This window comes from Vulpes vulpes, chromosome 13, assembly GCF_048418805.1.
Source record: "Vulpes vulpes isolate BD-2025 chromosome 13, VulVul3, whole genome shotgun sequence".
NCBI lineage: Eukaryota > Metazoa > Chordata > Mammalia > Carnivora > Canidae > Vulpes > Vulpes vulpes.
Window position 1 is genome coordinate 126,028,144 of NC_132792.1, and position 27,892 is coordinate 126,056,035.

General features: G+C 39.4%; 2 protein-coding genes across 44 annotated transcripts in view; one reads left to right on the forward strand and one right to left on the reverse strand.

Moving 5' to 3' along the window:
• SDCCAG8 (SHH signaling and ciliogenesis regulator SDCCAG8) overlaps positions 1-17,857 on the reverse strand; it is a 241,697-nt gene extending 223,840 nt beyond the window's left edge. For 4 of the 9 annotated variants that reach the window (XR_011996324.1, XM_072732861.1, XM_026003402.2 and 1 more), the window contains exons 1-4: positions 17,432-17,745; positions 4,902-5,054; positions 4,099-4,184; positions 1,089-1,202 (exon numbers count right to left, since the gene is read on the reverse strand). Coding sequence is in view for 8 of the 9 variants with exons in the window: in XM_072732861.1 (XP_072588962.1) it covers positions 1,089-1,202; positions 4,099-4,184; positions 4,902-5,054; positions 17,432-17,498 (420 nt within the window). In the remaining variant the exon portion in view is untranslated. Of the gene's footprint in view, positions 1-1,088; positions 1,203-4,098; positions 4,185-4,901; positions 5,055-17,431 lie in introns of all 9 variants that reach the window. The other 5 variants (XM_072732863.1, XM_072732862.1, XM_026003400.2 and 2 more) reach the window with 4 other exon arrangements.
• The window catches only part of CEP170 (centrosomal protein 170), a 129,423-nt gene continuing 119,373 nt past the window's right edge, over positions 17,843-27,892 (forward strand). For 25 of the 35 annotated variants that reach the window (XM_026003388.2, XM_026003396.2, XM_026003391.2 and 22 more), the window contains exon 1: positions 17,843-18,600. The gene's annotated coding sequence lies outside the window, so the exon portion shown is untranslated. The other 10 variants (XM_072732832.1, XM_072732833.1, XM_072732839.1 and 7 more) reach the window with 8 other exon arrangements.

Sequence of the window (27,892 nt, forward strand, 5' to 3'; positions counted from 1 at the left end):
AATAATTGTATCCTCCAAGAACAAAGACAAAGTGACATTTTAAGATCAGGAACTTCTTTGAAAAGTCAAGACAATTAAATGTCAAAAGGTGGGGTGTCTGGGTGGCTCAGTTGGTTAAGCTTCTGTCTTTGGCTCAGGTCATGATCCAAGAGCCCTATGTCAGGCTCCCTCCTCAGCAGGGAGTCTGCTTCTCCCTCTCCCTTTGCCCCTTCCCCTGCTTGTGTGCACATACGCTCTCTCCTTCCCACTCTCTCTCTCTTTCTAATAAATACATAAGATCTTTTTTTTTTTAAAAAAAAAAAAAAAGAAATGTCTAAGGTTTCAGAAGTCACATATTAGACCTGGACCTTGGAAGAGTAACTAAAATGTAAAAATATAATTCACTGATATTGAATAAAAAATAAAGGAATTATTTTTAAAAATATATAAAATATAAAAAATAAAGGAATTCATTGATATTGAATAAAAAATAAAAAAGGAAGAAAAACTAAGAACACATAGCAAGCTAAGGCAGAAAGGCTCTGATGGCATTAATGACATTACTGAACTGCATACAGTTGAGCAATATAACCATCTGGTGTTACAAGCTGTAGCAGACACATTTGGTTTCTTGGTTATTGTTATTCATACCCCCATGAGCCATTCTTACTCAAAGCTAAGGCAAGAACCCGTATGCTGACAACGGAGTAGACCTAGCCTGGTAGCTTAGAATCCCTGGTTGCTGCACCAGAGCTTCCCTAGGTTGACAAGTGTGGGAGAGTGACCGGCATTACCATTCCAAAGCATTTGCCATCAGCTGGGCTACAGAACAAGGAATGGAAAGCAAAAACTCTGGAACATGAGAGCACATTATCAGGATATTAGACAGTTATGAGCCACTGGGAAATTAAGCATTCAGAAATAGCAAGGACAGGAGTATCATTCCTCAGCTGAGGAAGCCCCTGAAAATATGTCTTTACCAACATGTAAGCATGACAGTTTAACATATTGTAATCCCCATGAAGATTAATAATAGCAAACTTTCATATAAGGTATCATTAAAACAGGCTTTCATTTAATTATGTTTAAATTTTTAACGAGAAACTTACCTTGCAGAATTTGACTTCTGCTTCTAAATGATGAATGTATTGAGACTGGTCATTGATGATAGGAACAAGATTGTATACGGTAGGCATATTGGCTTCCTCACATTCTGATGACTTCTAAGGCAAAAAACAAAAACAAATTAAGCATGTTGGGATTTAGAAAAGAATCAAGTAATATCACCTCCATATTCAACTTAGTATTGATGTTATATAAATATGGACACACTGTGGCCAATAGTATTTCTTTGTCTGACAGTCACCCTGGACCAGGAGCCCAGCAAACAGACCTCAGAAAAAGTGTTAATCCTACACTTTGGCAGCATTCCTGCATTGATTTTATTTTTTAAAATATTTTATTTATTCATTCATGAGAGACACAGAGAGAGAAAGAGAGAGAGAGAGAGAGAGAGAGAGGGGCAGAGACACAGGCAGAGGGACAAGCAGGCTCCCTGCAGGGAGCCCGATATGGGACTTGATCCTGGGTCTCCAGGATCATGCCCTGGGCCAAAGGCAGGTGCTAAACCGCTGAGCCACCCAGGGATCTCCCTGCATTGACTTTAATGTACACCCGACTTTCTCCTAAAATGACTGTAACATGGTTTCTAGAATCATTTATCATTCCATGATATTTTTTTAAAGAAAAGAGGAAACCAGGAAGGGAAAATGAGTGTCAACAGTTCAATGAATCTGGAGAAAGCTCAAGATGAGACACCCAATCATTGTTTCTCAGTCTGGTAGGAATTTCTTTTTTCTTAAGATTTTATTTATTTATTCATGAGAGACAGAGAGAGAGAGAGAGAGAGAGAGAGAGAGTCAGAGACACAGGCAGAGGGAGAAGCAGGCTCCATGCAGGGAGCCCAATGTGGGACTCGATCCCGGGTCTCCAGGATCAGGCCCTAGGCTGAAGGCGGCACTAAACCGCTGAGCCACCGAGGCTGCCCCTGGTAGGAATTTCTAACAACAAAGTACCAGCAAAACTCTCCTGAATTATTCTGCCATAAGAGCTGGTACTGGATATCCACATTTCAAAAATTTAAGTAATACTATGTGGATATATTTTCCATCTCAACAGTACCTCAATTACTGTCAATAGAGCCCACATATCTCTGGTATGTCATACTGGCTATGAAAGCACATCTAAGGGGCACCTGGGTGGCTGAGTCAGTTAAGCATCTGACTCTCGGTCTCGGCTTAGGTCTTGATCTCAGGGTTGTGACATTGAGCTTTGTATCAACAGAGCATCAGGCTCTGTACCAAGTACAGAGTCTACTTCAGATTCTTTCCCCATCCCTCTCTGCCCCACTCTGTTGCTCCCCTTCCCCTGTCACACTCACACACACTCTCTCTCTTTCTCAAATAAATAAAATCTTTTTTAAAAAGATGAAAGAAAGTGCATTTAAAGTGCTTCTAAACCTTCAAATGCCGGTTATTATCCTTACAGCTTGTTATCACACCACATGAACTATATACATTCAGAGTCTAAGTTGCATCCTTCCAATAGCTCCATATAAACAGACCGGTGTATCTGTAAAGTGTATACTGCATATACTGAACAGATGATGTTCCTGGTGAGGCTCCTCCTGCTACCCTAAATTCAACCAGCCTGTAATATCACTGCGCTGTTATATCTTAAAATGCTAAAGAGCACGTCTGAGCATTCAACAGATTCAGCAACCTCATCTACTCCACTTGAAAGTACTCCACCCACTGTGTGCTTAAGAGCACTCTAGAAGCCAGGTGTCAACAGAAATACATTCACTGAATGGTGAAGTATATTAAAATTATAATTGATAGCCATAAATATTGAATAGGGGCCTGTAGTACTTTTCTCTAAAGTGGGAATTAAGCATGAAGGTTTGTGTCAGGCTGAAGTGTTAATATGGGATTAGGGCTATGACATTTCAGTTGTGAATTAAGGAAAGTGATGTGTCTCCACAGTTTCTAGAATATAGCTTGGCTATCCAACTGTCACGCACACTGAAAATGTAAGTTAGTTATTGCTACTATGACATGTTAGATTTGTGTCAAGCTTCGTAAGTTTCTAAGAATTTGAAGTATATACTCTTATTATTACAGAAATCCTATGAGGTATAATATCCTTCTAGAAAGTACATAATAAGCCCTAGACAGACCTAGACTGTTATTTTGACCATTTAAACCTGGCCAAATCCTTCCCTCATACCTATCCCTCCCTCACATCTATCTTAGGCTTTAGCGTATCACATTGCTTCAATCAGGAATAATTCACTCTGTCAAAGCAATAGTAATAAAAAACAATTTCAGAAAAAAACAGAATACAGCTCCTCATTTCATACAATTTTATAACCATGTATTTTAAGATGCAGAACAAGATTACATACTTTGGCTTTCACATTCAAAACAAACAAGAACAGCTAGAAATACAATTAAGTAAATTCTAAAAATGATAGGATATCAATATGAATAGGATATAGATAGGATACCAAAAAGAAATGGCTCTTCTTTTCCATATATTGTTCCTTTTTTATATATATTTGCCAACAATTGCAAAGTAATTTCTCCAATCTGTTTCCTCATTTATATTTTTCAAGTAAATGATAAATTTAAAACTCAGGATTCCCTTTGCCATGGAAGTCTCTCTTCTTCAGCCAAAATAATAATAATCAGAGGGGAGATCATTTCTTTTGATGCTTTACGCTATTAGAATGTCCTTCTCAGAATTTGTTGAGAACATGTACTACTAAAGCAACTTTGGAGAGTTAAAACATAGAGGGGCACCTGGGTGGCTCAATTGGGTAAGCATCTGACTGGATTTCAGCTCAGGTCATGATCTCATGGTTATGAGATTGAGCCCCATGTTGGGCTCTATGCTGAGTGGGGAGGCTGCTTAAGATTCTCTCTCCTCTCCTTTTGCCCCTCCCACCATTCATGCTCTCTATAAACAAACAAACAAACAAACAAACAAATAAATTCTTTTGAATAAAAAAACATAGAAAGACAATGCTCTTGTCAGGTTGCAAATGCTGATACGTACCAGAGCAGACACATTGTGTTTTCTTGATGGAGACACCTCACTTTCCTTACTTTTTTGTTGGTGCAACAAAGCTTTGAGTTGATTGACTGCAGAGCAAACACAAGGGATTTCGTTAGCCTTACTGCAGATCCATGGCTTCTCATCACCTATCCATGCTTCTAACCACCTAACAAATATATTTTAAACATATTGTAGGCGTCAACAACTGTGCAATGGACTGAGGATCCAAAGGCAAACATGAGAAAATCTCTACCACTTAAAAGCTAAGAATCCACCAAACAGAAGAGATCCACTGACAGATATAAGAAGTTTGCATGTAGATGTGCAGGTGTATATGGTGCTATCAGAAAAGGAAGCACCTAATCATGCCTGTTTTTACGGAGGAGTTAACATTGTAAGGAGAAACAGAAGATTACCAAGCAGAAAAGAGTAAGAAAAATCCCAGTCAGGAGGGATGGATGGCATATGCAGAAGCATAAAAGCAGGGCCAATAGGTTGATGTGACTAGAACATGGTTTACCAGATGGACAGTTGGGAGGAGGATAGGAATACAAGGCTGGAGAGGTAGCTTGGAGCCATCTTGAGAAAATACTGCTAGGACATACAAAGGATTTTGGAGTTCAGTGTAAGGCTTCATGAGTCAAAGATAAAATATTAAGCAAGGGAATTGTATCAGCTGATTTGTGTGTTAGGAAGAAAATCCTACCTGCCGAGTAGAGAATGGCTTGGAGTCTTTACTGTTCAGAGTTCAATATATTCAATGTGTGTCATTCAGACTAGGGCTGACCTCCACTCACACTCACCAGCATGGCTGTGCTGCAGTTCATACCAGGCAGTGCCAGGATCCTCATCTCCCACACTGGTACTAAATGCGGGATCCAGTGCATCTTCTCCCACAGTGACATCACCTTCTTTCAGGGTATACTTCAGTTGGTGAATGCTTCTATTCTGACGTTCTGCAACCATAACGTGATGAAAATCAGGGCCTGTGAAGTCTGCACATCCACAAAAACACTTATTCCAACAGGCAGTTTCTAAAGGAAAAGCAATTTTTTCTCATACTTTATGGGAAAAAAGCAGAATTTTGGTTCTAGCTCACTGAGGACTGTGCTAGAAGAAGAGAGAGATAGAGTTCATGGGTCAGAGGTGAGACCTGATGATCTCTAAGGTTCCCAACGTGCCAGAGGTAGATATTCACAATTTATAGCTCTACTGCCAAGGAGGACAGAATATCCTCCCCACCTCACCCTCTCAACACTAACCTCACCCCCAGAAGGTGATCCCCTTCCCCTCCTTGCGACACAGAACCAGCAGGAGGGACTCCACTACACCAAGTTCCCACCCAGGGAAGCCTACTTGCCCCTGTGAACCAGATATCTCTCCCCACTGAGGACTGCCAACTGCTGGGCTAGTTCTGATTAAGGCTGGAAGAGCCAAATGAAGTGCTTACAAAGCTAGCCTCTGTAATGTAGTCCTTCCTGTGTCCTGTAGGCTCACTACATACTTTTAGAAATTCTTAGTTAGCCCCCGTAGGATTGAAGCTTCAACTTACTAGCACATACTTAACATTGCAGCCTAAAATGAAGTATCTTAAGGTTTATTATACTATAGTAGTTCATTTCTATAAATAGCCTCCTCCCCCCACCCAAAAAAAACCCCAGCTTCTCCCCTTGTCCCCTCCCAAGTTGAAACTAAGTCAGTAACTTGCACTCACTGACAGAATGCAGAAGTTACAGTATGCCAGACCAGGCTTCGTTTGTTTTTTTAGACCATTTAATTTAATTTTAAAGAGACAGAGAGCATGTGCAAACTCATAAGCACCCGCTGTGCACACAAGAAGGGGGGAAGGAAGTGGGGTAGCAGGGGAGGGAGAGGGACAAGCAGATGTCCTGCTGGTTGTGGAGCCCACTCAGGGATTAATCCCATGACCCTGAGATTGTGACCTGAGCTGAAACCAAGAGTAGGGAGCTTAACTGACTGAGCTACTCAGGAGCCCCCGGGCTTCATTTTTTAAAAGCTTCTGCTTCCTCCTTCCTGGAATGTTTGTTTTTATGATCCTTAAGCCACTAAGTAGGAAGCCTGCCTACCCTGCTGGAGAGATTGTGGAGGGCCATGTGGAAACAAGAGGCCCTGAGACTTCATGGGAAAGGAGAGAAGCCCAGCCCTGCGACAGCCCAGTGGAGTTTTGAGAGGACTCGCCAGAGGCCATCTCACTGCAATGGCATGAAAGAAACCCAAAGAACTGCCCAGCTGAGTCCAGTCAACCCAAATGCCGTTAGTTGTTGCTGTCAGCCATCAGGCTTTACAGTGGTTTGTTATGCAGCAATAGGGAACTGAAATAATTATTCAGTGAAATATCCAAAAACGTTTTCAGTAAAGGATCCAAATCTTAAATTAAAAACAGAACTAAACCAATGATACTAGTGATGGTACTACTAAGATATCTACCTTACTTTACGGATATTTTTTACATGTCTAACAACTGGAGAATCAGGCAATTAACTGGTAATTTCATTAATTAAGGTCCACTTATTTTTTCCATTTAAACTTCTTGTTTCTGTTAGTCTCTTATTTTTTTTTTCTGCTAGTCTCTTATGATTAAATTCACTGGTTCCAATCTAGAAAACATTATAACAAAAAGTTTTCCTTGTACGTTAGATCTGGGACCCAGATTTCAGTAACCCTGTTTGAATTTTGACATCTATATTTGAAACTTATTTTTTAGCCCACTGATTAATTTACCAAACATACCCATATATCTAACATGGAAATTTGTTAGAAAAGAATGAATTCCCATTCAAATTCATCTACATCTATTATCTGTTTCCTTGAAGATTTTATTTATTTGAGAGAGAAAGAGCATGTGTGCATACTAAATGGTTGGGGGAAAGGGTGCAGGGGGAGAGAGAGAGAAGCAGATTCTCCTGATAAGCAGGGAGCCTGACAAGGGCCTCAATTCCAGGACCCCAAGATCATGACTTGAGCCAAAGACAGATACTGAACTGACTAAGCCATTCAGGCATCCTATTATCTATTTCAAATGGACTCCACGGAAACAATCCTTAAGATCCTCAAAGGGAGATGTTACTTTCCCTAAGAAGGAACAACTCATAACAATGATGACCAACGTCATTCTTGCTCTTCTTTGACAACTCAGGTCTATTTCTTCTTATGTCCTCAGGAGAAAAGCTCCTCATCTTTGCTACCTATTTGGGAACTCTAAGAAAGCTACAAAACAACCATCTTTTTTCATTACCATTCATGGATGAAAATATATTTACAAATATACATCAAGGTTTACAGGACCTTGAGAAATAGATTTTACTTTCTCCAAGCTCATTAATTTCAAATCTTTTTTTTTTTTTTAAGATTTTTATTTATTTATTCATAGACACAGAGAGAGAAAGAGGCAGAGACACAGGCAGAGGGAGAAGCAGGCTGCATGCAGGGAGCCCAACATGGGACTCGATCCCAGGTCTCCAGGATCACAACCTTGGCTGAAGGCAGCGCTAAACTGCTGTGCCAAACTGCTGCATCACCGAGGCTGCCCCAAGCTCATTAATTTCAAAGTTTAGAGCAGAAAAAGTGTAACTCAGTAAAAAAAATAAAAAATAAAAATAAATACTCCATGCTACAAAATATCTAACATAGGTTCTTCACTTACAGCAGCTCATTTTATTTCTTGATTAAACGAAAGAAAACAGGTCTTTCAGGTCAGGGTTCAACAATGACATTTTATTACTAACTACACAAGAGACCCACTGAATTTATTGCTATATTTTTCTCCACACACTAATCCTATTTCCACACAGACCTTTCTCTGACAGGCATTTGGTACTGAATACTAACCCCTTACTCATCATGAGTTTTGTTTTTGGGGGTGTTTTTTTTTTCTTTTTTACTCATCATGAGTTTAAGAAAGACCCAGATAAGACACATTCCTGGTTTTAACAAAATAAAAAGGAGCAGTAGTTTTCCAATAACTTAGTATTTTCTAAAGAGATTTGTTAATGGAAAAGGAAAATCAAAGTGTTACATGATTAGCAATTTAGTTCACAGAGCTTTAAATTTACAGACATAAATGTATGAATAAAGCACTTATCTTTATTGCGTCCATTAGGAATCAGAGGGTTTGACTAACGTTAAAAGTGTGCTCGATAGAGCTATGAAATGATTTCACTTCTAAGCAAAGGATAATCATTTATTTATACCTAATCTGACTAAAAGCTAATACGCTATATTAGGAAAAAGGGAGGAAATCTGGAAAAATGTCGCAGTTGAAAACGTCTATAGAGTACTTTTATCAGATTACAATGATGGCAGAGTTTCATGAGCCCATTTAATACCTTTTCCAATATTCTTCTTTACTCCTTTAGAATTTATGATATTCAAAGACTACGTGTTAAAATCACACTATGAAAACAGTTATGTGAAATAGTGAGCTACTGAAACAACCATCCCCAGGAAAAGTGATATCTAAGACATGGGTTTTTTGTTTTTGTTTTTGTTTTTTTTGATCCCTGACTTCAGTTACCAGGATCAGAGAGGAAGGGAAGGAATTTGCAAGAACTGTGTTCTAAAACTAAAACTAAAGAGGTCAAGTGATATTTTTAAGTCATTTCAATAGTACATTTCAGAACACACTAAATGCTCTTCAAGTATATACATAGCAACATAATTATACACTGTAACAAACAGTTAATCCTGAGGAATAATGCTTAGATGATTCAAAACAGAGGAAACTCTATTGCTCTTCAGCTGGAACCACTGCAACTGAAGGCCCCATAGTCCTTTTATTTTATTTATTTTTTAAGATTTTATTTATTTATTCATGAGACACACACAGAGAAGCAGAGACAGAAGCAGGCTCCGTGCAGGGAGTCTGATGTGGGACTCGATCCCGGTCTCCAGGATCATGCCCTGAGCTGAAGGCAGGAGCTAAACTGCTGAGTCACCCAGGGATCCCCCTTGTAGTCCTTTTAAAGAACACTACTCCCCACATGCAGTTATCTGCTACAAACTAGATTACACAGGAGGTTCTAGTTATCATTTCCTATCCCACTGCAACTGGGCACAGCTTTATCTGTCCGTAACCAAGAGACAGAAAGAATACTCATTTCCCCTTCTCTCCAGAGAGGACAGTAAAAGTATTTCACAATGTATCCTGATTTCTTCTCCCAGCATCAACCATGGCCTGGAAATAAACTCAATTATCAATAGAATACAATACAAACACAAGTAGGTCCTCTGAGTCCTGCAGCATCACAAGAACATAAAGGTAAGTAAATCATATTTCTGGTGGTCCGTTATCCAAACATCAATCGGTACAATAAGCACCGAAATCGTTGGCCAATTTCATTCTCTCTTAATCATTTTTGTAGTCCAGTTCCCCCCCATTCTTTCTCCCAGCTTACCATCAGGCCTCGCTTAATGAAGGTGTTTTTGAACAGAAGATAAATATGTCCCAGTCTAGGAAGGATCATCACTTATATACACACGTGAATTATTCATGCCTACGTTCTCCATCTGCACATGGAGATGCGAATGAGAATAACCCTGGCGACAGGGTGAGGAAACCACACCCCAGGCAGCACCCAGCTATCTCTGAGAAACCAGGCCATGAACCATACCTCCCCGAGGCTGAGACACAAAATGCACTGCAGTTCTCAAACCAAGCTGGGGCCAGGGCAGACAAGCAGAAAAATGAAACCACAGTGAGATAAGAGATACATGTATCTGTCCACACTTGACCGGGCCTCAGCTAGTTCGGAAGATTGCTGTTGCTGTCTATTAGAGGACTGCTAGGTAGGACAACCAAGATAAAAATGGCCTAATCCAAAGCCAGACAAAGCCAGCCTTGGAAATGGCAATGACAACAGTGAAATGGATTAAAAGTAACATGTAGAAACTAAGAAAAATTTAGAAGAAAATTCTATCATAAAAGAAAAGACACTAATAGCTGAAAAATGTGAAGTGGTTGGTGCCAGGAGTGGAAGATAATCTGAACAAGAATGTCAACATCTTAAGAAAGCAGTGGCTGGAAAGAAAAAAAAAAAGAAAGAAAGAAAGAAAGCAAGCAAGCAAGCAGTGGCTGGAAGATCATTAAGATATGTGGATGTTGACAAATCAAGGAGACTGACTATATATATATGTTATGAGGGATACACCAGGTGTGTGTTTAGCACCAACTGAGAGGATTTATGCACCTGTCACTTTCCACTGATAAAGAAGTAATTCTAATCAGGGTGGTAGAACACAGGTAAAATCACCAGCCAAGTACAATCTGTATCTTTAATGGTAATTACACTCAAGGATGATTCCGTAGAACAAAGGCTATGAGCAAGGCCTTGCTACTTCTAGGTCACAGTTTTTCAACCTAGCACTATTGATACTTGCACCTGATAATTCTTTACTGTAAGGAGCTGTGTTGTGCATGTTTAGCATCAAATCTCCTACCACCACCACCACCAGCTGTGATAATTGAAAATATATCTGTACATTACCAAATGTCCCCTTGGTGGAAAAATCACCCCCGGTTGAGAACCAGTGTTTTAGATCAATAAAACAGGATAGTTAGTGTTCAAGTTTTTGGTGAGTTGGGTTTTTTTTTTTCTTCAAATTTTTATTTAACTTCTAGTTAGTTAACATACAGTGCAATATTGGTTTCAGGAACACAGTGCAGTGATTCATCACTTACATACAACACCCAGGGCTCATCATAACCTATCCCATCCCCTATCTAGCCCATCCCTCCAACCCACCTTCCCCCATCAACCCTCAGTTTGTTCTCTACCTTTAAGAGTCTCTTCCAGCAATTAATTGCACTACTAGGTATTTACCCAAAGGATACAAAAATACAGATTTGAAGGGTTACATGCTCCCTGATGTTTATAGCAGCGTCATCAACAATGTTGAATTTTGAGGAGAGACCTCTCACATTACCATGTTGTAACTACAGCCATGTCTTAATGAAAAGTGGGCAGGACAGTGAGCTATTCAGCCACAGCAGTGGTGATGGACAGTGCATAAGCCCCAACCATCACTGCCGTGATGGGTACTACTGACCCAGCTGTTCCTACTGTAATCAGGAACTAGAAATTCATATTTAGCTTCATGTTGTTTCAAGGCCTAACATGTGAAGTAAGTTACACTTCAAAGCCATCTTTCAGAGCCAGCTTAGGTGATCTTCCTATAAATACTCTAGTGAGTCTTGATGAAGAACACCCCTGACCCCACCCACCCCTGTCCATCAAGATTGCTTTAGCTCAGTTCAGCTACTTTCTCTATCTTTTGAGCCCGAGAGGAGTATCACTAAGTGAAAAGGTGGGAAACCTTAACCCACACTGGGTAAGTGATCAGAGCATACATTTGTAAACATCTCAAGAGAAAATGTAATTATTCTCAGTATCTCATTAGCTTGAGAACAATTTAATCTCTTTTTCTGCCCAAGAACATGTGAAAATGCTCTTGAAATTTCATAACAGTGAACCATTGTTTTGGCACTAAATTATTCCAGGGATGACTACTTGTAAAATAAATTTTTACTGGCTTTTCTTTTCTGGCTGTTAAATTTGATCCTTCAGTAGTGAGAAAGAAAAAAATGGGATTCTACTAGCTTTGTTATTCTGGTAAAAGAAATGGTTATAACAATCTAAAAACCATTTAGAGCAGATAAAACACACACATAAAAAGAATATATGTACTCTAAATTTTATCAGCAAAAAAAAACTCAAATGTGTTTACAAATTTCATTTGCATTGCCAATCCTTATTTATTAATAGCTAAACCATTCCATTTCTTTAATTTTGAGAAAAGAGAGCAGACTGTTTCAGTCCACACTGAAATACCAAAATAATTTTCTCATTTCATGACAAATGCTTCCAGGGGTTTTATTACATTGCTGTCTATCTTGTTATCAATGAGGCTGAGAGTAAAACAAACAAGCACTCACTCACTGTGGAGAATGTGTGTGTGGGAGCATGTGTGTTTACACCTTTATAGTGTACATGGCAAAACATTCGGAAAACACTCAAAAGCAAAAATAAAAAGGAGAAATACAAGTTTGATGTGTAAAACTGAGAAAAAGAAGAACTTTACTTCTTACAAGTTGCACATATGTTTTCTTAAGTTTATGAAAGGTCCAGATGATAGCTCTACTGGCTGATTCAGTGACCAAGGTGTTGGCAAGTAAGATTAACACAGGCCATCTACAGATGTGACCCCTTCCCTGGAAGGGGAAAAAAAAAAAACACTCTGTAGGATCTGGGGAGATGTGTCAATCATATATAAGTAAAACATATCAACATTATTATCAGTTTTCTCAAACTAGATCAATTTACAAAGGAAAGAATCACCCCCAAATTATATATTTTCTCCCATATTCAAGCTCTCGGCTTCTGTGAACCTACTTCCACTCCTTCCTCTCATTTTTATAAGGTAGAAACATAATTTTTTTTTTTAAAGAGAGAGAGAGAGAGGGACAGTGAGAGGGAGAATCAGACTCCCCCCTGAGCAGTGAGCCCAATGCAGCACTTGATCCCAGCACTTGATCATGACCTGAGCCAGAGGCAGATGCTTAATCAACTGAGCCACCCAGGAGCCCCAGAAATGTAACTTTTATCATTCACATGGTCCAATCAGCGTTGGCAGAAGGGATATTAGAGATGCAGGGGTCTGAGAAAAATGCCTGCAGGGGGAATGAGGTTCTCAGATATCTTTTGCTAACCAAGTATGGGAGGAAGAGAGAAGAAAAAGAAATTTGAATGTTTTAGTTTTTTTAAGATTTGTTTATTTGAGAGAGAACGCATGTGAGTGGGCCTATGGGCATGAGGAGAAGGAAGGAGGATCTCAAGCTGACTCCCCGCTAAGCATGGAGCCAACATGGGGTTCAATCTCACAACCCTGAGATCATGACCTGCGTTGAAACCAAGAATCAGAAGTTTCACCGACTGAGCACCCAGGCGCCCCAGAAATTGGAATGTTTTTACAAAAAGCATAAACTGCCCAGTTTGGCCATAAGCCTTGTGTCTTCCGTAGACTCCACCACATGTTTTGTCACCCGCTTGGGTCCTAAAGGCAGTAATTCTGTCACCTCCTGCAAACTGTTCCTTTTACAGACGAGGGAACATGAATCTAAGAACAGTTTACTAACTCACTTAAGGTGACACCAATGGTTATCAGCAAAGCCACAGTAGGGTTTCAGGGACCGGGCTCCTAGTTCTACATCTTCCACTTGGACTCCACCAAACTCTTTTGCAAATTCAGTCTAGAGCTCAGAACACAAAAATGTTGAAAGAAAAAGAGGAACTAGCTTACAAAATGTGTCTAGAAAAGAATGATGTATTCTTGTCCCAATCTAAGTTTGTTCCAGATTTCTTTATGCCCACTTAGCCAAGGGTGGCTAGGAACTAGGTGAATAGGGGAGTCATGGACACAGTGTTGTTGATACAACTGTATCCACAGCCAACACTGCAGCAAGACACTGGACATGATTCTGGTATTAAGAATGGAACACTGCTTTTCTAACAAGTTCTCTTCTTTCTATTATCACATCTCTATGTTCAGGGCACAGATCTTTAAAAAGCCCCGATTCCCTTCTACAATGGCTTTTCTGACCCTTTCTTGGCTATATACTAGCATATACCTCATGGCCTCTGTACGATGATGTGTTGGATTTAAATGCGAGAAAGGTATTTGCTACACTCTCCAGTTCCCAAGATTGTTCTCAGTCATTCTGTGGGTCTTGAATGCTAGCTGCCTACATTCACCACAAAGAGAATGAACACCTAATCATACTGCCAGGAGACGTCCCAAGTCACTTCTACTTCTAGATGAAATTTCGTGATTCCCAGGGTACTTGGGATACTTTCTCCACACTGGAAACTTTCAGATCATCTATTGGGAAGCAATAATATTACAGATCTGTGGGGCAATGAAGCCTTCTCTTTTTGTCATTATACTTACTTTGAAGGACAGTCAGTAAATCTAATTTCTTGCAATGAGGGCACAAACAATCCAAAGCAAGAGAGACCCTTAGAGGGGATAGAGTGAATACATCTGGAAAGTGTGAGGAAGGAAAGGACGACAGGAGAATGTGGAGTCTGTCAATGGGCTCCCTCTTTCCACGGCTGTTCTGGGAGCATGGCTGTTCTAGGATCACAAGTCAAGAAGAGACAAGATTCCTACTCCAGTTTTAAAGGAAAGCAAGAGGCAGCCAGGGTGGCTCAGCAGTTTATCTCCGCCTTCAGCCCAGGGCCTGATCTTGGAGACCCCAGATCGAGTCCCATGTCAGGCTCCCTGCATGGAGCCTGCTTCTGCCTCTGCCTGTGTCTCTGCCTCTTTCTCTCTCTCTCTCTCTTTGTCTCTGATGAATAAATAAATAAAATCTTAAAAAAAAATAAAGCAAGCAGGGTGCCTGGGTTGGTTAAGCTTCCAACTCTTGGTTACAGCCCAGGTTGTGATTTCAAGGTCATGATCTCAGGGTCATGAGACTGAGCCCCTTATCAGGCTCTGCACCCAGCACAGAGTCTGCTTGAAATTCCCTCCCTCTGCCCCGCCAACCTCTCAAATAAATAAATCTTTAAAAAGAACAAAAAAAAGCAGCTTTGATTCTGCCTTTCCAATCAGAGCTTCAAATTCTAAAATACTATATAACATTACCTAAAATTACATTTAAAGTAATGAGGAAGGGACACCTGGGTGGCTCAGCGGTTTAGTGTCTGCCTTCAGCCCAGGGTATGATCCTGGAGTCCCGGGATCAAGTCCCACATTGGGCTCCCTGCATAGAACCTGCTTCTCCCTCTGCCTGTGTCTCTGCCTCTCTCTCTCTCTCTGTCTCTCATGAATAAATAAATAAAACCTTTTTTAAAAAATAAAATAATGAGGAAAACCTACAAAAATGAGGGACTAGCAAAGAAAATTGTGAAAGCATCTTGCATTTTTATACTGTACTTCCTGGCTAAATATAAATGAAGGGATATTAATAATAATCACACGTACAGTTATTTAGGAACCAGAGGAGTAACACATGAGGAAAGACCAAGAATACTTACTAGCCTTTCTTTAAGCATGAACTAGGCAAAACATTTTGGGGACATAATGGCAGATAGACAAAACCAAAACAAAAGAACCTCAAATTACGTTTTATCTGATTGTATCGTAACACAATTCTCAAGTCATTAGGCGCAAACACTTAAAATAATGAAGTTATACATGTAAAATAATGCCACCATACTTTGTTATTAAGAAACACAAATTTTTTTAACTCTAAAGGGAATTATGTTAATTAAAAGGGCTAATTTATACATGTGAAGCAAAGAACTTCTGATTGTGCTTTCATTCAAGATTAGCTGTTTCCTTCCATAAGCTGTTATATAAACTAAATAAACATAAAAGTTAGAATGCTACTAAATAAATAAGTCCTGAAAACCCATAAAAAATTTCAGGTTCCATTTCCTTATTCATTGTTAAAACCATCAATAAAAAAAAACCAAACCTTTTTTTTCTCTGCTTCATGTTTGCTTTTGATTATGTTTTTACAATCCTATATTATGCTAGACTTAAAATTTATTTTAAAATGTATCATCTTTTAACGAAAACTCTCCACTCTATATAATTATTGAAAGCAGCATTTTCTTGAAATTAACCACTTTATTGTAGTAAAAAGCCCAATATTAAGCCTCACTGCTTACATAAAGGTTCAAAATAAGGTAAAAGAGGAGAAGCATTAGCAAAAACTTATGACAGAAAACAAATTTTTACCAGCCTTGAAAATCACTCATTATCATTGTGCACAGCGTTTATCTTGCTTTCAAATGAAAAGTTAGAAATGGTTATTTCTGTATCTAACAGCTCTTGAAGTATCAGTAGGCTGATGAAAGTATTCATCAAGATCAATTATTTTACTCTTGCAGTTTGAGTATTGAGAATGTTGACAGTTTAGAACACTGTTGACAGATGGAAACAATACAGAATAATGCTTACAAAATCTAGAGTCTCTAAAAGATAAACTTTCTAATCTCTTTGAAAAATCTTTAAGTACCAATTATAAATAGCAGCTGACATTTGAGTGCTTCTTATGTGCCAAGCACTGATCTTTACCCTCATTCTCTATCATAGTAATCTGTAATTATTTTATCATCTTTCTCCTCCTAACTAATCCAGAGGCTCCATGGGGACAGGGACTCTACTTCATTGCATCCCCCAACACCTCGCATGCCTTACACATAGTAGGCACCACATGTTTAAATGATTCATTGTTCCAAACACTTTAGATAATTGTTTAAAAATGGTTGGTCAATGATCTAGAGGGCTAACAAAATGCAAAAGAATAGAGTGTATTTTATTTAGTAGAATATTCTTCAGTGAAATTTTTACATGTATATGTCCCATATAAAATGTATTTCTTAAAAAAAAAAAAAAAGTATTTCTTACCAATGGGTAACAGAAAAAAAAAAAAAAAAAAAAGCTGGAAAGCTTTACATGGATTATTTCATTTGCTCCTCATAATAACCCTGTAGCTGACATAACTTCCTATTTAAAAATAACAAGACTGAGGTTTCCAGATGGCATATATGATGTCCAAGATGACAGATCTCTAAGTACGACCATCACTTCTATAAAGTCTCACTCATAAGGAGCCATATTAAGAAAATGTGAATTAACTAAATAAGGTTTCGGTAATAATAATTGCGACATGATTAATAAAGAAAAAAATCTTTTTCAATTTTTTTAAAAAAGAAAAAAAAATAGGCTTTTAAGGCTGTCAGCCCTGAATTTAATACCCGGCTGTGCCCCTAACCAGCTGTGCGGACTCTGGCCCAACTTAACATCCTTGCACCTTGATTTCTCCACGTGTAAAAGAGGGATATTCATAACGTTGCTGTAAGTTTTAACTTATCTTGATGTATGTAAATAGCTTAGACCACTAAGTTGAAGCTGCTGTGATTAAAATAATTAGTATTTTCTTTTTCCTGGTCCGCTAGGTCACATTCAGCCCACTACACCACAATCCGCATGTGTAAAAAGCGTGAGTCAGGAATTTACTGGACAGGAAGTGGGCAGGAGTGGGGGAGAGCCACCCACGAGTTTCTGCCGGCCTCGGGCGACAAAGATGCTTCAGTTGAGCGCGGGGAGTCGGTTCAGGTAGGTCACTATGGGAATCAAGGGAAACAACACTGCTTAACCGTAAAGACAAACACAAACTACTTCATCTTTCGTCAAGGTTCACAGCACCATCCATCTTCTTCCTCTGTGTCCTGGCGGGGGCTGAACCAGGGTGTGAGGAAACGCACCTGGGCAGCCCCCGCCCACGCAGAGGTTCGGCGCAACTCACCCCGGAGACTCCGTTGATACAGCCCCAGAATCTCCTCCAGGGTAGAGTTCTCCGGGGACTTCGCCATGCACAGACTCGGGGCCCAGGGATGGGAGTTACGTAGGGAAGTGTCCAGTGTCGCCCCTCGGGGAGCAAGAGGCCTTGGCGGCGGAGAAGCACCCGCCTGCTTCCGGCGGCTGCTGTCACTGGGGGAGCAGGGAACCCCGGACGGAGCTCGCAGGGGGCCCTTCCCACCCAGTGGCCCTCTTGGTGGACGCCGGGAATTGTAGTTCGCAGACTGCTGGCCTGCCCTCACGAGGCTCCTAAACTACCCCTCCGACTGTACTACAATTCCCGGAGGACATCGCGCTAAAAGCTTTGGCGGTTTGGCGGCCAGATCCGGTTGCCAAGAGACTGCTCGGAGGCTCCGCCCTCTTTCTCGAGCCCAGGCTGGCTGAGTCCTGCCTTTATCCCACCCTGCGGTTTGGACCACCCAACTGACGGAGGCCTTGACTCTTTTCCAAGTTTGCTAGTTTTCGGTTGGTCCTTGGGTCTTCTCAAGAACACAAATAACAAGCTCTCCACCCGCCAGCCGCGACATTTGCCAAAACGGCCAAATACATTCTCAAGAAGGTTGAAATCTACCAAACAGCCTAACTGTGAAGGCGTCCTACACTACAAATCCTAGCATGCCCAGCAACCCAACGTCCGCTTGCATTTGGCGCGCTGCCCTCTGGGAAGCGTAGTCCGTTTTAGTTGCGGTCCCGACTAACGCCAGAGCCCTCTTTATTGTTCCAGCGGTCTTTGGAGCACGCCTGCGCAATAGGCAGCTGGAGAAGCGTTTGGGTGAGACCCTCCGCACAGCCCCTTTTCATTGTCTGCGTTTGGCGCCTGCGCAGTTGGAGATCGTTGGGACTGGGCCGACCGAGGGGATAGGGCCCGGCTCCTCGCCCATTCCTCAGGCGCCTGCGCACTGGGCGGCCGCTCTTTGCCGTTACCGCTATGTGCGGGGCGTGTGTGGAATAACGTTATTGCCCAGCGGAGCACAGGGCCGGGAGCTCGACCGCGGCGGCAGCGACGACGACGACAGCGGCGACGACGACGAGGTGGGGGCAGGACGGCGTGCGAGAGACTCACGGGACGCGACGCGCCCCGCCTCCCCCGTCCGGTCCCTCTCTCAGCGGTGAGGGGTAAGTGATGCGCTCAGCTGCTCGGTCGGGTTAGGCGCCGCCGCCGCCGCCGCTTCCCCACATCCTCCGGGGTTTGCAGCGGGGGCTCAGGGCGCGGCCTGCCGGGGCCGGGAGTGCCGGGCCGGGCGGCGGAGGGGGCGCTTCCAGGCGGCTCCGCGCGGCGCCCCCCCCCCCCGCACCCCAGCCGGGGCTCGTCGGGGCCTCCCCTCCCCTCCCCCACTCGGCCCCCGCCCCTCCCCGCCCCCTCCTCGCTGCCCCTCCGGGCCCGTGGTCGCTGCCTCTTCCCGAGGACTTCTTGAATGCTTTTCAGCCCTCTCGGCTTTGTGCAGCCCTCCCCCCTGCGCTGTAGCAGCTCGCGAGGGGGTGCGGGCGGAGCATTGGACGGAATGGCTGCGCTGGCGCTGGGAAGGGATTTTTTTTTTTTCCCCCGGGTCGGAGCAGCTAACCGTGCCGGGCCTTTTTGTGAGGTTGGTTTGCGGATGTGGGGTGGCTTGGGGGAGGTCAGGCCGGGCGCCCTCTGGACGCGGTTGGAGGGCGTGGAAGACGTGGTGTCACGCACTGTGCCAGGCGACTGCACCCGCGCAGGCTCCGGCTCCGTAGTAAACCCAGGGGAGGAGAGAGCGGCTTCCTGTCGGCTTCATTGTCCGAAGATTCAAATGTGGGGTTTGGGTATGCTTGCCTTGGTTCCGTGCCTGACACTAGGCGGGAAGACGTGGGATTTGTGTCCTAAGTTAAGAGAACCGCCGGGGCTGGGGGCGGGGGGCGGGGGGCTGGGAGGGAGGGAGGGTGGTGTTTTAGTCGAGCTTTAGGTGTTTGCTTGAAGGATGTGAGGCCCTGGAAGACAGGTACAGCGCCTGTCCAAGCACTGCCAAGGCGAGCCTATGAAATTACTGGATAGCGACGAAGATCGTCCTTAGAAAGGGCCCGACGACGAGGCTGTTCTGTAGCAGGGAAATGAACCAGCAGAATTGTTTTTTCATTGGGTGGGTAACGCTTTCACGTTCCTGAGGGAATAGATGGGGCTACATCTTTCCGGTGGTTTTTTTTTTTTTTTTTTTTTTTTTAGCAGTCAAAGCAACAACAACAAAAAAAACAGGCCTGGTACATTTCTATTCCTGATTTGATTTTTTCTTACTTTCATTCTCTTAGTGAAATCCCACCCTATTTGAGAGAAATGTGGTGGTGCAGATGATCGTTGATTCGAAATGCATCTTTTAAAAATGATTTCATCTTAAGCTTTCAATGCTTAAAACCGTTTGCTGGCACTAAAACAAGCGGAAGAAAGAATAAGCAGGATGGGGAGGAGCAGGTGGAGGAATAATGGGAGAGGAGGGAGTTACATTGTGAATACTGCATCTAGAGCTTCACTGATGCAATCCTAGCTGGATATGCTTCAAAAATTTAGTGATTCAGTTCTGGAAATACTACATTGCAAGTACAAATAATTTTGGGTGTTTTTTTTTTTTCTGCCGTTATTTTGTCTTAAAAAGTAAAACCAGGGCTGTTTTTGTCCTTCCCAACTTTGTAGATATTGTAGAATTTTGGTGTTTTAAAAGTCAAGAATCAAAGTGCACTTGACACGGAGGAAGACGCTAAAACTTGGGAAGTTAACCGAATTGTCTGTCCAAGCCTAAATGCTAATGGAAAGGCAGAGGCAAATAAAACCAAGATCTGTTCTTGCAGTGCGCTCTTTTGGTTTTTTCACTTAGTCCTCCTAGCCTGAGAAAACTTAAGGAAAGCTTCTCTACGTGCTCCTTGAGTTTCTTTAGCGATCAAGTTCATTGATACTCTAGTTGTATTAATCTAGTCCTTTTTCCTTGTGATGCAAAAATAATTCTCCTGAAGTGGAGTTTTAGTTTTATAAATTAACTTATAAGGAAAGATGCCCTAAAATGAGCTTTTCATAAAAACAAACTCTTGGAAGTTTTTCCCTATTAGTAAGCATATTTTAATATTTCCTGATATTCAGTAGTATTTTATAGTATGAATTCTATAAGCTTGGTTAAAAATAAAATTGCCATGTAACAGGAAGCTGTGAAGTTCATTTTTCTTCAATTAATGAATTGTTTTCAGCTTAGCTTTTGGGAAAAAAAATCTGTTGAACTTTTTATCAAAATTTACCTTTTTTTTCATTGAGTTGCTTTGGACATAAAGTGCTTTTTTTATTGCTTTATAATCTTACCCTTTAATTCTACATTGCATTTTAATAGAGTTTTTAAAAATTTATTAATAGCCCCTTCTAAATCTTAGCTTACTTAAAAATAATCTAGCTAACTTCAGCCTGTGAAATTATATTAAACCAAACGTTAAATGTATTTTACTGGTTAATTTTGCTGTTCGCATTTACTTTGTATGGAAATAAATAGCCATCTGCATGTTTTCTGTCCTAGCATTAGAATAATGAAATTTATGCTATAAAGTCATCATACATTATGCCCATTAATGCAAATATCAAAATGTTTTTTAAAACTCTATGGTTAGTGATTTATTTATTCTAAGTATTGGTTTATTTCCTTTTATCACTGAAGAAAAACCTAGTTTTATTGTTGCATTTGTAACCAGGTATCATTCATCTAGTACTGAATACTGTGTATGTTTAAACTTGTTAATGTTTTTTTATTGCAACAAAATTATATTCCTATAAAATAATTTTTACTATTTTAATTAATCTGTAATGATTGATTTCTGTTCTCTGTCGTGAACAATGGGGTTTTAAGTTTTCCCATTTTTAATAAATATCTAACAGCATTGTACTAAATTGCCAACTAAAATATCTGTATAGTTGCAAATTATTATGGAAGTATAACAAAAGAGCAATTAGATATCATCTGAAAAATCCTTGGTGGATAGATAATATGGAGGAGAATGTTAAGTGTTGCTGTGTTTCAGTAAGAAATGAATTTGTTCTTATGGGGAGAAACTTCAGACCATCCTCATTTTATAAACTTTTGTTAGTAACTGAGATTTCCAATAATCAACTACCCTTGGTGAGATGGGATTTAATTTATTTTCTTAAATATTTTTTGAGGGAAGTGCTCAGCAGTGAGTTAGTGTGGACAATACAAAAGAGTAAGAAGACATCTGTCTGGTGGTAGAGTTGATTATATTAGACATATAGTCTAGTTTAGTTGAATGATTATGCAACAGTATATCTATATTATAATTTGGGCTTTTTTGGCCAAAATAAATGACATAGTCTGTATATACTGAAGGTAAAGAAAGCCCTCTTTTATGTCAAACAAAGGTAGAAAGGAAACAAAAGCAAGGTTAAAGAAAACCTTACAAAAATTACTTACATACAAATAGGGATTATACAAAACATAAAAGTGGAAAAGAATCTCAAGCATGCATTGCTTAGGTTTGAGAAACGATATGAGACATAGAGAATAACTCATTATTTGAATATATCTATAAGTGCTAAGTATTATGGAACATATTACCCTTTGGGACATAATATTTATTGAATCAATGACTAATACGTACCACATGTTGAAACCTACTATGTGTCAGGCAGCATGTGTGTGTGTAACAGTCTTGTGTATAAGGTATAAATGCAACAGTCTTGTACATAGGTATAAATTTGCACATTTAAATTTGAGAATATTTGAAGCCCAGAGTTCGTGAATAATTTTACTTCTGTGTCAGACATTACTAAGTAGTGGAGCCTATAACTAAATCTTTGTCTTTTTTGACAAAACCCCAAATTCTTTCCACTCATCATTTTTGGTAAATTAAAAAAGCAAAATGTACTCTTTTCTGATTCACAAAATTTTAGAACTACAGGAGACTTTATTTAGAGTCATCTGGTATAGTGTGCCTTCTACTACTACTCATATCCTTGAGATCTTATCAAGTCCAGCTTTTCCAAGAACAGCACTTCCATAAACAAAGAGGCATAGGATGTCTCATTTAGCTTTTGGAAAGTATGATAGAAAGATCTTAATTAAGTTGAGCTACTGTCTGCCTTACTTCTCCCCATTGGTTACAATTCTGTCTTAAGAGTAAGATTCAGTAAAGTATTTCTTTGCTAGGTTTTCTCTTTCCTAAATTAAATATATAACTTTTACAACTTCATTTGATATTGTTTCCTTTACCTTTCTCATCTCTTGTCAACTCTTGTTTTGTCAGTGTTGCTCTTTTTGTTCTAATCTAGTTTTTATATTTAATTCTATAATTATGGTCTGAATGCAGTGTAGTGAAATTATCCCTTTCCTTAATTCAAGCTATACACTTGTGTTTACAGTCTAAAATTGTGTTAACTCTTTAACAGCGGTGATATCTTTGCTAGTTCTAAGCAAAAAAGAAATGAGAAAAAGTTATATGGCTTTTCAGGTTACAGGCATGCAATTCAAGGGACTTGAGTGTCTGTATTTCTACTTTTCTAATGTTAAAATGACCTCTTTATGAAATGATAGTGTTAGTATGTAGTAATTTCTTGTAATATTTGCTTTGTTTTTTTTTTTTTTTTGTATTGGTTTGGTTCTTAGATGAACAGTAAAAGGTTGGCAAATTTATGTTGTTTTTCATTTTTTTAAAAATCTGTTTAGAAACCACTGATATAGTCAACATAAGCTAGTGTCTGTCTTAAGATTTTTCCTATTCTGTAAGTACACATAGATGATTTTTTTGAAGCACTGTTTAACTTTATCCCTTTCAGATAGTATCTCCTTGAATATACCTATAGTTAAAACTTGTTGAAGTCTTCACAAATCATGATACTGTCATGATTTTTTTGAAGCACTGTTTAACTTTATCCCTTTCAGATAGTATCTCCTTGAATATACCTATAGTTAAAACTTGTTGAAGTCTTCACAAATCATGATACTGTCATCCAAGGGATTCTCTTTCCTTCCTGTCTTATAGACATTTATAGATTTAACAAGCCAGCCCTTTTATGTCTTCGTCCTGGCCATGTACTAGATATAGACAAGGACAAAGCCATGCAGATTTATAAATAGAGTAAATGTAACATAAATAAAATATACTTGAGATGATACAAAGATAATGAAAACCATTTGAATGTTTTTTTTGTTTTTAATTAAGGAGAAAATTATTATATTCTCCAGTACTAAAGGAGTTGGTTAAAGCTTAAAGTCTGTTGGGTGATATGGATAATTATAAAATGGAGAGTAAAGTAGGTAATGGAGATGCTATGAAGAACATGCAGAATAAGGGGGTGGACTGTGATATTGGGCTGCTATTTTTCATTTGTTTTTAAGTAGTCCCCCAGAACATTCACATGGTTCAAAGAAATCAAACTATTTTAAAAACAAATACTGTGAAAAATCCTCCTACCCTTCACCTTGTCTGCTGGGTTAGCACCTTCTCTAATCCAATAGCTACCTTTTTATTATTTCTTCTGTATCATTCCAGTGAATTTTTTCAAGTTAAACAAATATGTATTCTTAACCCACCTCTCCTCTTTTACACAGAAGATAACCTCTTAAGACAATATTCTGCACCTTAAGAGAGTTACCATTTTAGGAGCAATTAGGGAATACTGCTCTGTAAGGAGGTGGCATTTAGCAGAGAATTGTATTAGGTAAGGAAGTAAGCCATGGAGATGTGTGGTTGGACTGTGCAGTGGTCCTGAGATAGGAATGGGATGAGTGACTTCAGAGAATAAAGAGACCACTGGCTGAAGGTGAATGAGCAAGAGGAAAAAAGAATTGGAAGAAATGAGGTTGGATAGAGATTGTAGGGCTTTTAATTTCAAGTGCTTTCAGAGTTCATTGGAGGGTTTTGATCAAAGGAATGACAAAAGAATTGTATCATATTTTAAAAACGTAGTTCTAGGTCTTTTGTGAAGAACAGACTGGTGGGGAAAAGAATAGGAACATCCGGCTGAACTAAGAAGACAACTGGAGTGATCTATACTAAGTTGTCAATGGTTTCCACCAGAATAATGGTGGAGATAATGAAAGTTACAAGGTTCTGGTTTTAAAAAATAAAAGAGTTTTGGAAATGTTAAGTTTAAAATGTCTGTTCAACATCGGAGTGGAGCTAGCAAGTAGGCAGTGGAGTACACTAGTCTGGAATTCAGAGGAGTAGTTCAGGCCTGAAGATATTTAATTCTTAAGCATCACCAGTAGAACATATTTAATTAAAGCCATAGACCTGGAAGAGATCACTTAGTTTGAGAGTTGGTTAATTAGGATGAGAAGAAGTCCAAGAGTTGAGACCTGATACTCTTCAACAGTGAAAGCTTAGCAAGGGAGAAAGAGCTATCCAGAAGGATTGAAAAGAAGTGGCTAGTGAGGTAAGAGTCTGCTGTCACAAAAGCTGAGTAAAGATACTATTTTTAGAGAGAGGGAATGTTTAGTCAGGTTATACTACCTTTAATAACCTGAATATTGCTTTAAACTGTGGATGAGAACATTTTGTTAGACATCTCTTCTAGTTTTTTGATGGGGATGTTCACAATCATTCTCCTCCAGAAACTACTAAATCTCAACAAAGCCCTGAACAAAGTTTTCTTTGTAAATAGGCCCCTGCTGTTTCTTAGGTAGATGGGTTATGGCTGCTGCTGTTGCTGAGTACTGAACAGGAGAGGTGGTGGTGTTACTATTGGGAATTGATTCAGAGCCACTACTCGTGTGATCTTAAACATGTCACTTAATTTCAGAAATTCAGTTTCTTCATCTATAAAATAAGCTAGTGATAGTCCATTTACTTCAGAAGTTTATGTTGAAAAGCAAAAGATGTAGGTGTAAAAGACGGATCTCCTCCCATAGCCCTAGATGTGGCAGTGTAACTTAATAGTGTTACACCTGAAGAAATGTTTTGTTTGGAGTGATGAATAGAAATATTTTTTTCAATCTGACACTGTAGGAATAGTTTCCTGTTTCTTCTGCATTTTTGTCCCCATAAGGCATTTTACACATAATTTTAGTGTTCTTGGGAGTGGAGAAAAAGACATGATGTGAGCAAGAGGCTTTGAGATTATTACTTTCTCCAATCCTAAATTCATCCTTAATTCCAAGCATAATGTCTAAATGAGAATGAAGTCAGAAAAAAGTAAGGAGTCCAGCTTACTTTTTTTCCAGGCCAAAAGGAAATTTTTCCTCTTTTTAACTGGCTTTTTTTTGTGTGTGTGTGGAAGGTGTTTTTACCAGGTAAGGGTTTGTCACATCTTACATGGAATAGTAAAGTACAAATTCAAAGCTGAGGGGTTGTACGGAGTCTTGAACTCAGGGCAGCCAGCTAGAAACTGATTTGAGGAGACAGGAAATGAGCATACTTGATACAGAGGTGTAAAGTATAAAATACTTATTTTGGTGAAAAAGGAACATTGCAAATAGAGGACTTTGAGCAATAAGTCTGCAAAGGACTATCACTTCAGAATACCTGTCTTGAGGACCCCATGTATTATTATTTGCTTTGGTTGCTCAGTAAACACTTCTCATCGGATAAACAATGCATTGCAAATTGAAGCCCACCATATTCCTTCAGGCTATTTTTTTTTTTCATATTACAAATCTAATCCTTGTCTATTGCAGAATATTTAGAAGATACCATTACATCAGGAAGAACACTTCTCGTAATCCCGCTAGCCAGTGATGCCACTGTTAGGTTTTCTTGTCTGTTTTGGCTTAATTTGTAACATTTTATCATAAGATTAAACTTTCTGACTAATTTTTTTATGACGGTATAGGAGTCTGTGTTATCAAACTTGTAATTTACTTAGAATTTATGGAAATTAAGAATATTTTAAAAATTGTGAACAACTGTGAATTTCTGTGCAAATTACTATTTTTATTTGCCAGTATTTTAAGAAATTAAATGTATTAAAGAAAATTTGAATTTGAATGCCTTATCTAATTTTCTGATGAAGTCAATCTCCTCTCCCTGGTCTTTTCCAGTATACACTTCCATCATTGGCGTATGAGATTGTTGCTTCAACCCTACACCAATGCTGGATATTACATACTTTTAAAAAATTTTGCCAAGGTGAAATTGAAAACCTTATTTAGATTTCTCTTATCAGTAATATATCTGAAGAACTTTTTAAAAAATAAAAAGTTTGTTGGCAAATATATGTATATTTATATATATGTGTATATATAAATAAACATATATATGTTTATTGGCCACTGTATTTCTAATCTGAATTGCTTGTGTGTGCCCTTTGTTAATTTTTTCTGAAGGAATGTTATTACTGTATATACTTGTTACAACTCCTTTGTCATATACGTTGTAAAATTTTTTCCCAGATTGTCATTATCTTTTTTATTTTTACCCAACAAAGATTTTTAACTTGTGTGTAGCCCAATTTCCTCTTTTCCTTTATGAAGTAATACCACTGCGCAGTTTTATTAAATATATACCTGTATTAATTCTCATGGATTTTATGATTTTAATATGTGCAAATGTGTTAGTTTTTCTAAAATGTATTTAGACCTACGTATATAGCTTTCCATACACGGACCACTTATTGCATTACTTTTCATTAGTTGATACAGTTGGATAATGTTCTATTAATATGCTTAGCTTTATTTCTGGATCTTTTTATTCCATCTACCTATTTCTGCACTGCTATATTATTACTGTGTTGTATAACATAAGTTTATAACATCTGTTTATAAATGGGACAGACTGGGGCAGCCCCATTGGCGCAGTGGTTTGGCGCCCCCTGCGGCCCAGGGTGTGATCCTGGAGACCCGGGATGGAGTCCCACATCGGGCTCCTTGCGTGGAGCCTGCTTCTCCCTACGACTGTCTCTCTGCCTCTCTCTCTCTCTCTCTCTCTCTGTGTCTCATGAATAAATAAAATCTTTAAAAATAAATAAATAAATGGGACAGACTGTTCTCCTTATACTACATTTGCTTTAACAGAATTTACTTAGTTTTCCTTGTATGCTTTTTTTTTTTTTTTCAGATGTGTTTAAGCATTATTTTGTCAGGCTCATTTGAAAAAATCCTTTTGAGGTTTTGATTGAGCTTAAACTGAGTTTATTGGTTTTTTTAAAATGATCTGAAAGATGACAAGGGGGTAGATTTTGGGGCCTTATTTTTGTTTCTTTTAATTTCTAGTCTAGTGTAGTGTAGTCTAAACTAACCTACAGGTTATATTAGTTTCAGGTGTACAATATAGTGATTCAGTAATTCTATACATTGCTCAGTGCTCATGGCAATAAGTGTACTCTTAATCCCCTTCACCTGTTATACTCATCTCCCACCAACCTCCCCTCTGGTAACCACCTGTTTGTTCTCAATAGTTAAGAGTCTGATTTTGGTGTGTCTTCTTTTTTTTTTCTTTTTAAAAGATTTTATTTATTTATTCATGAGAGACA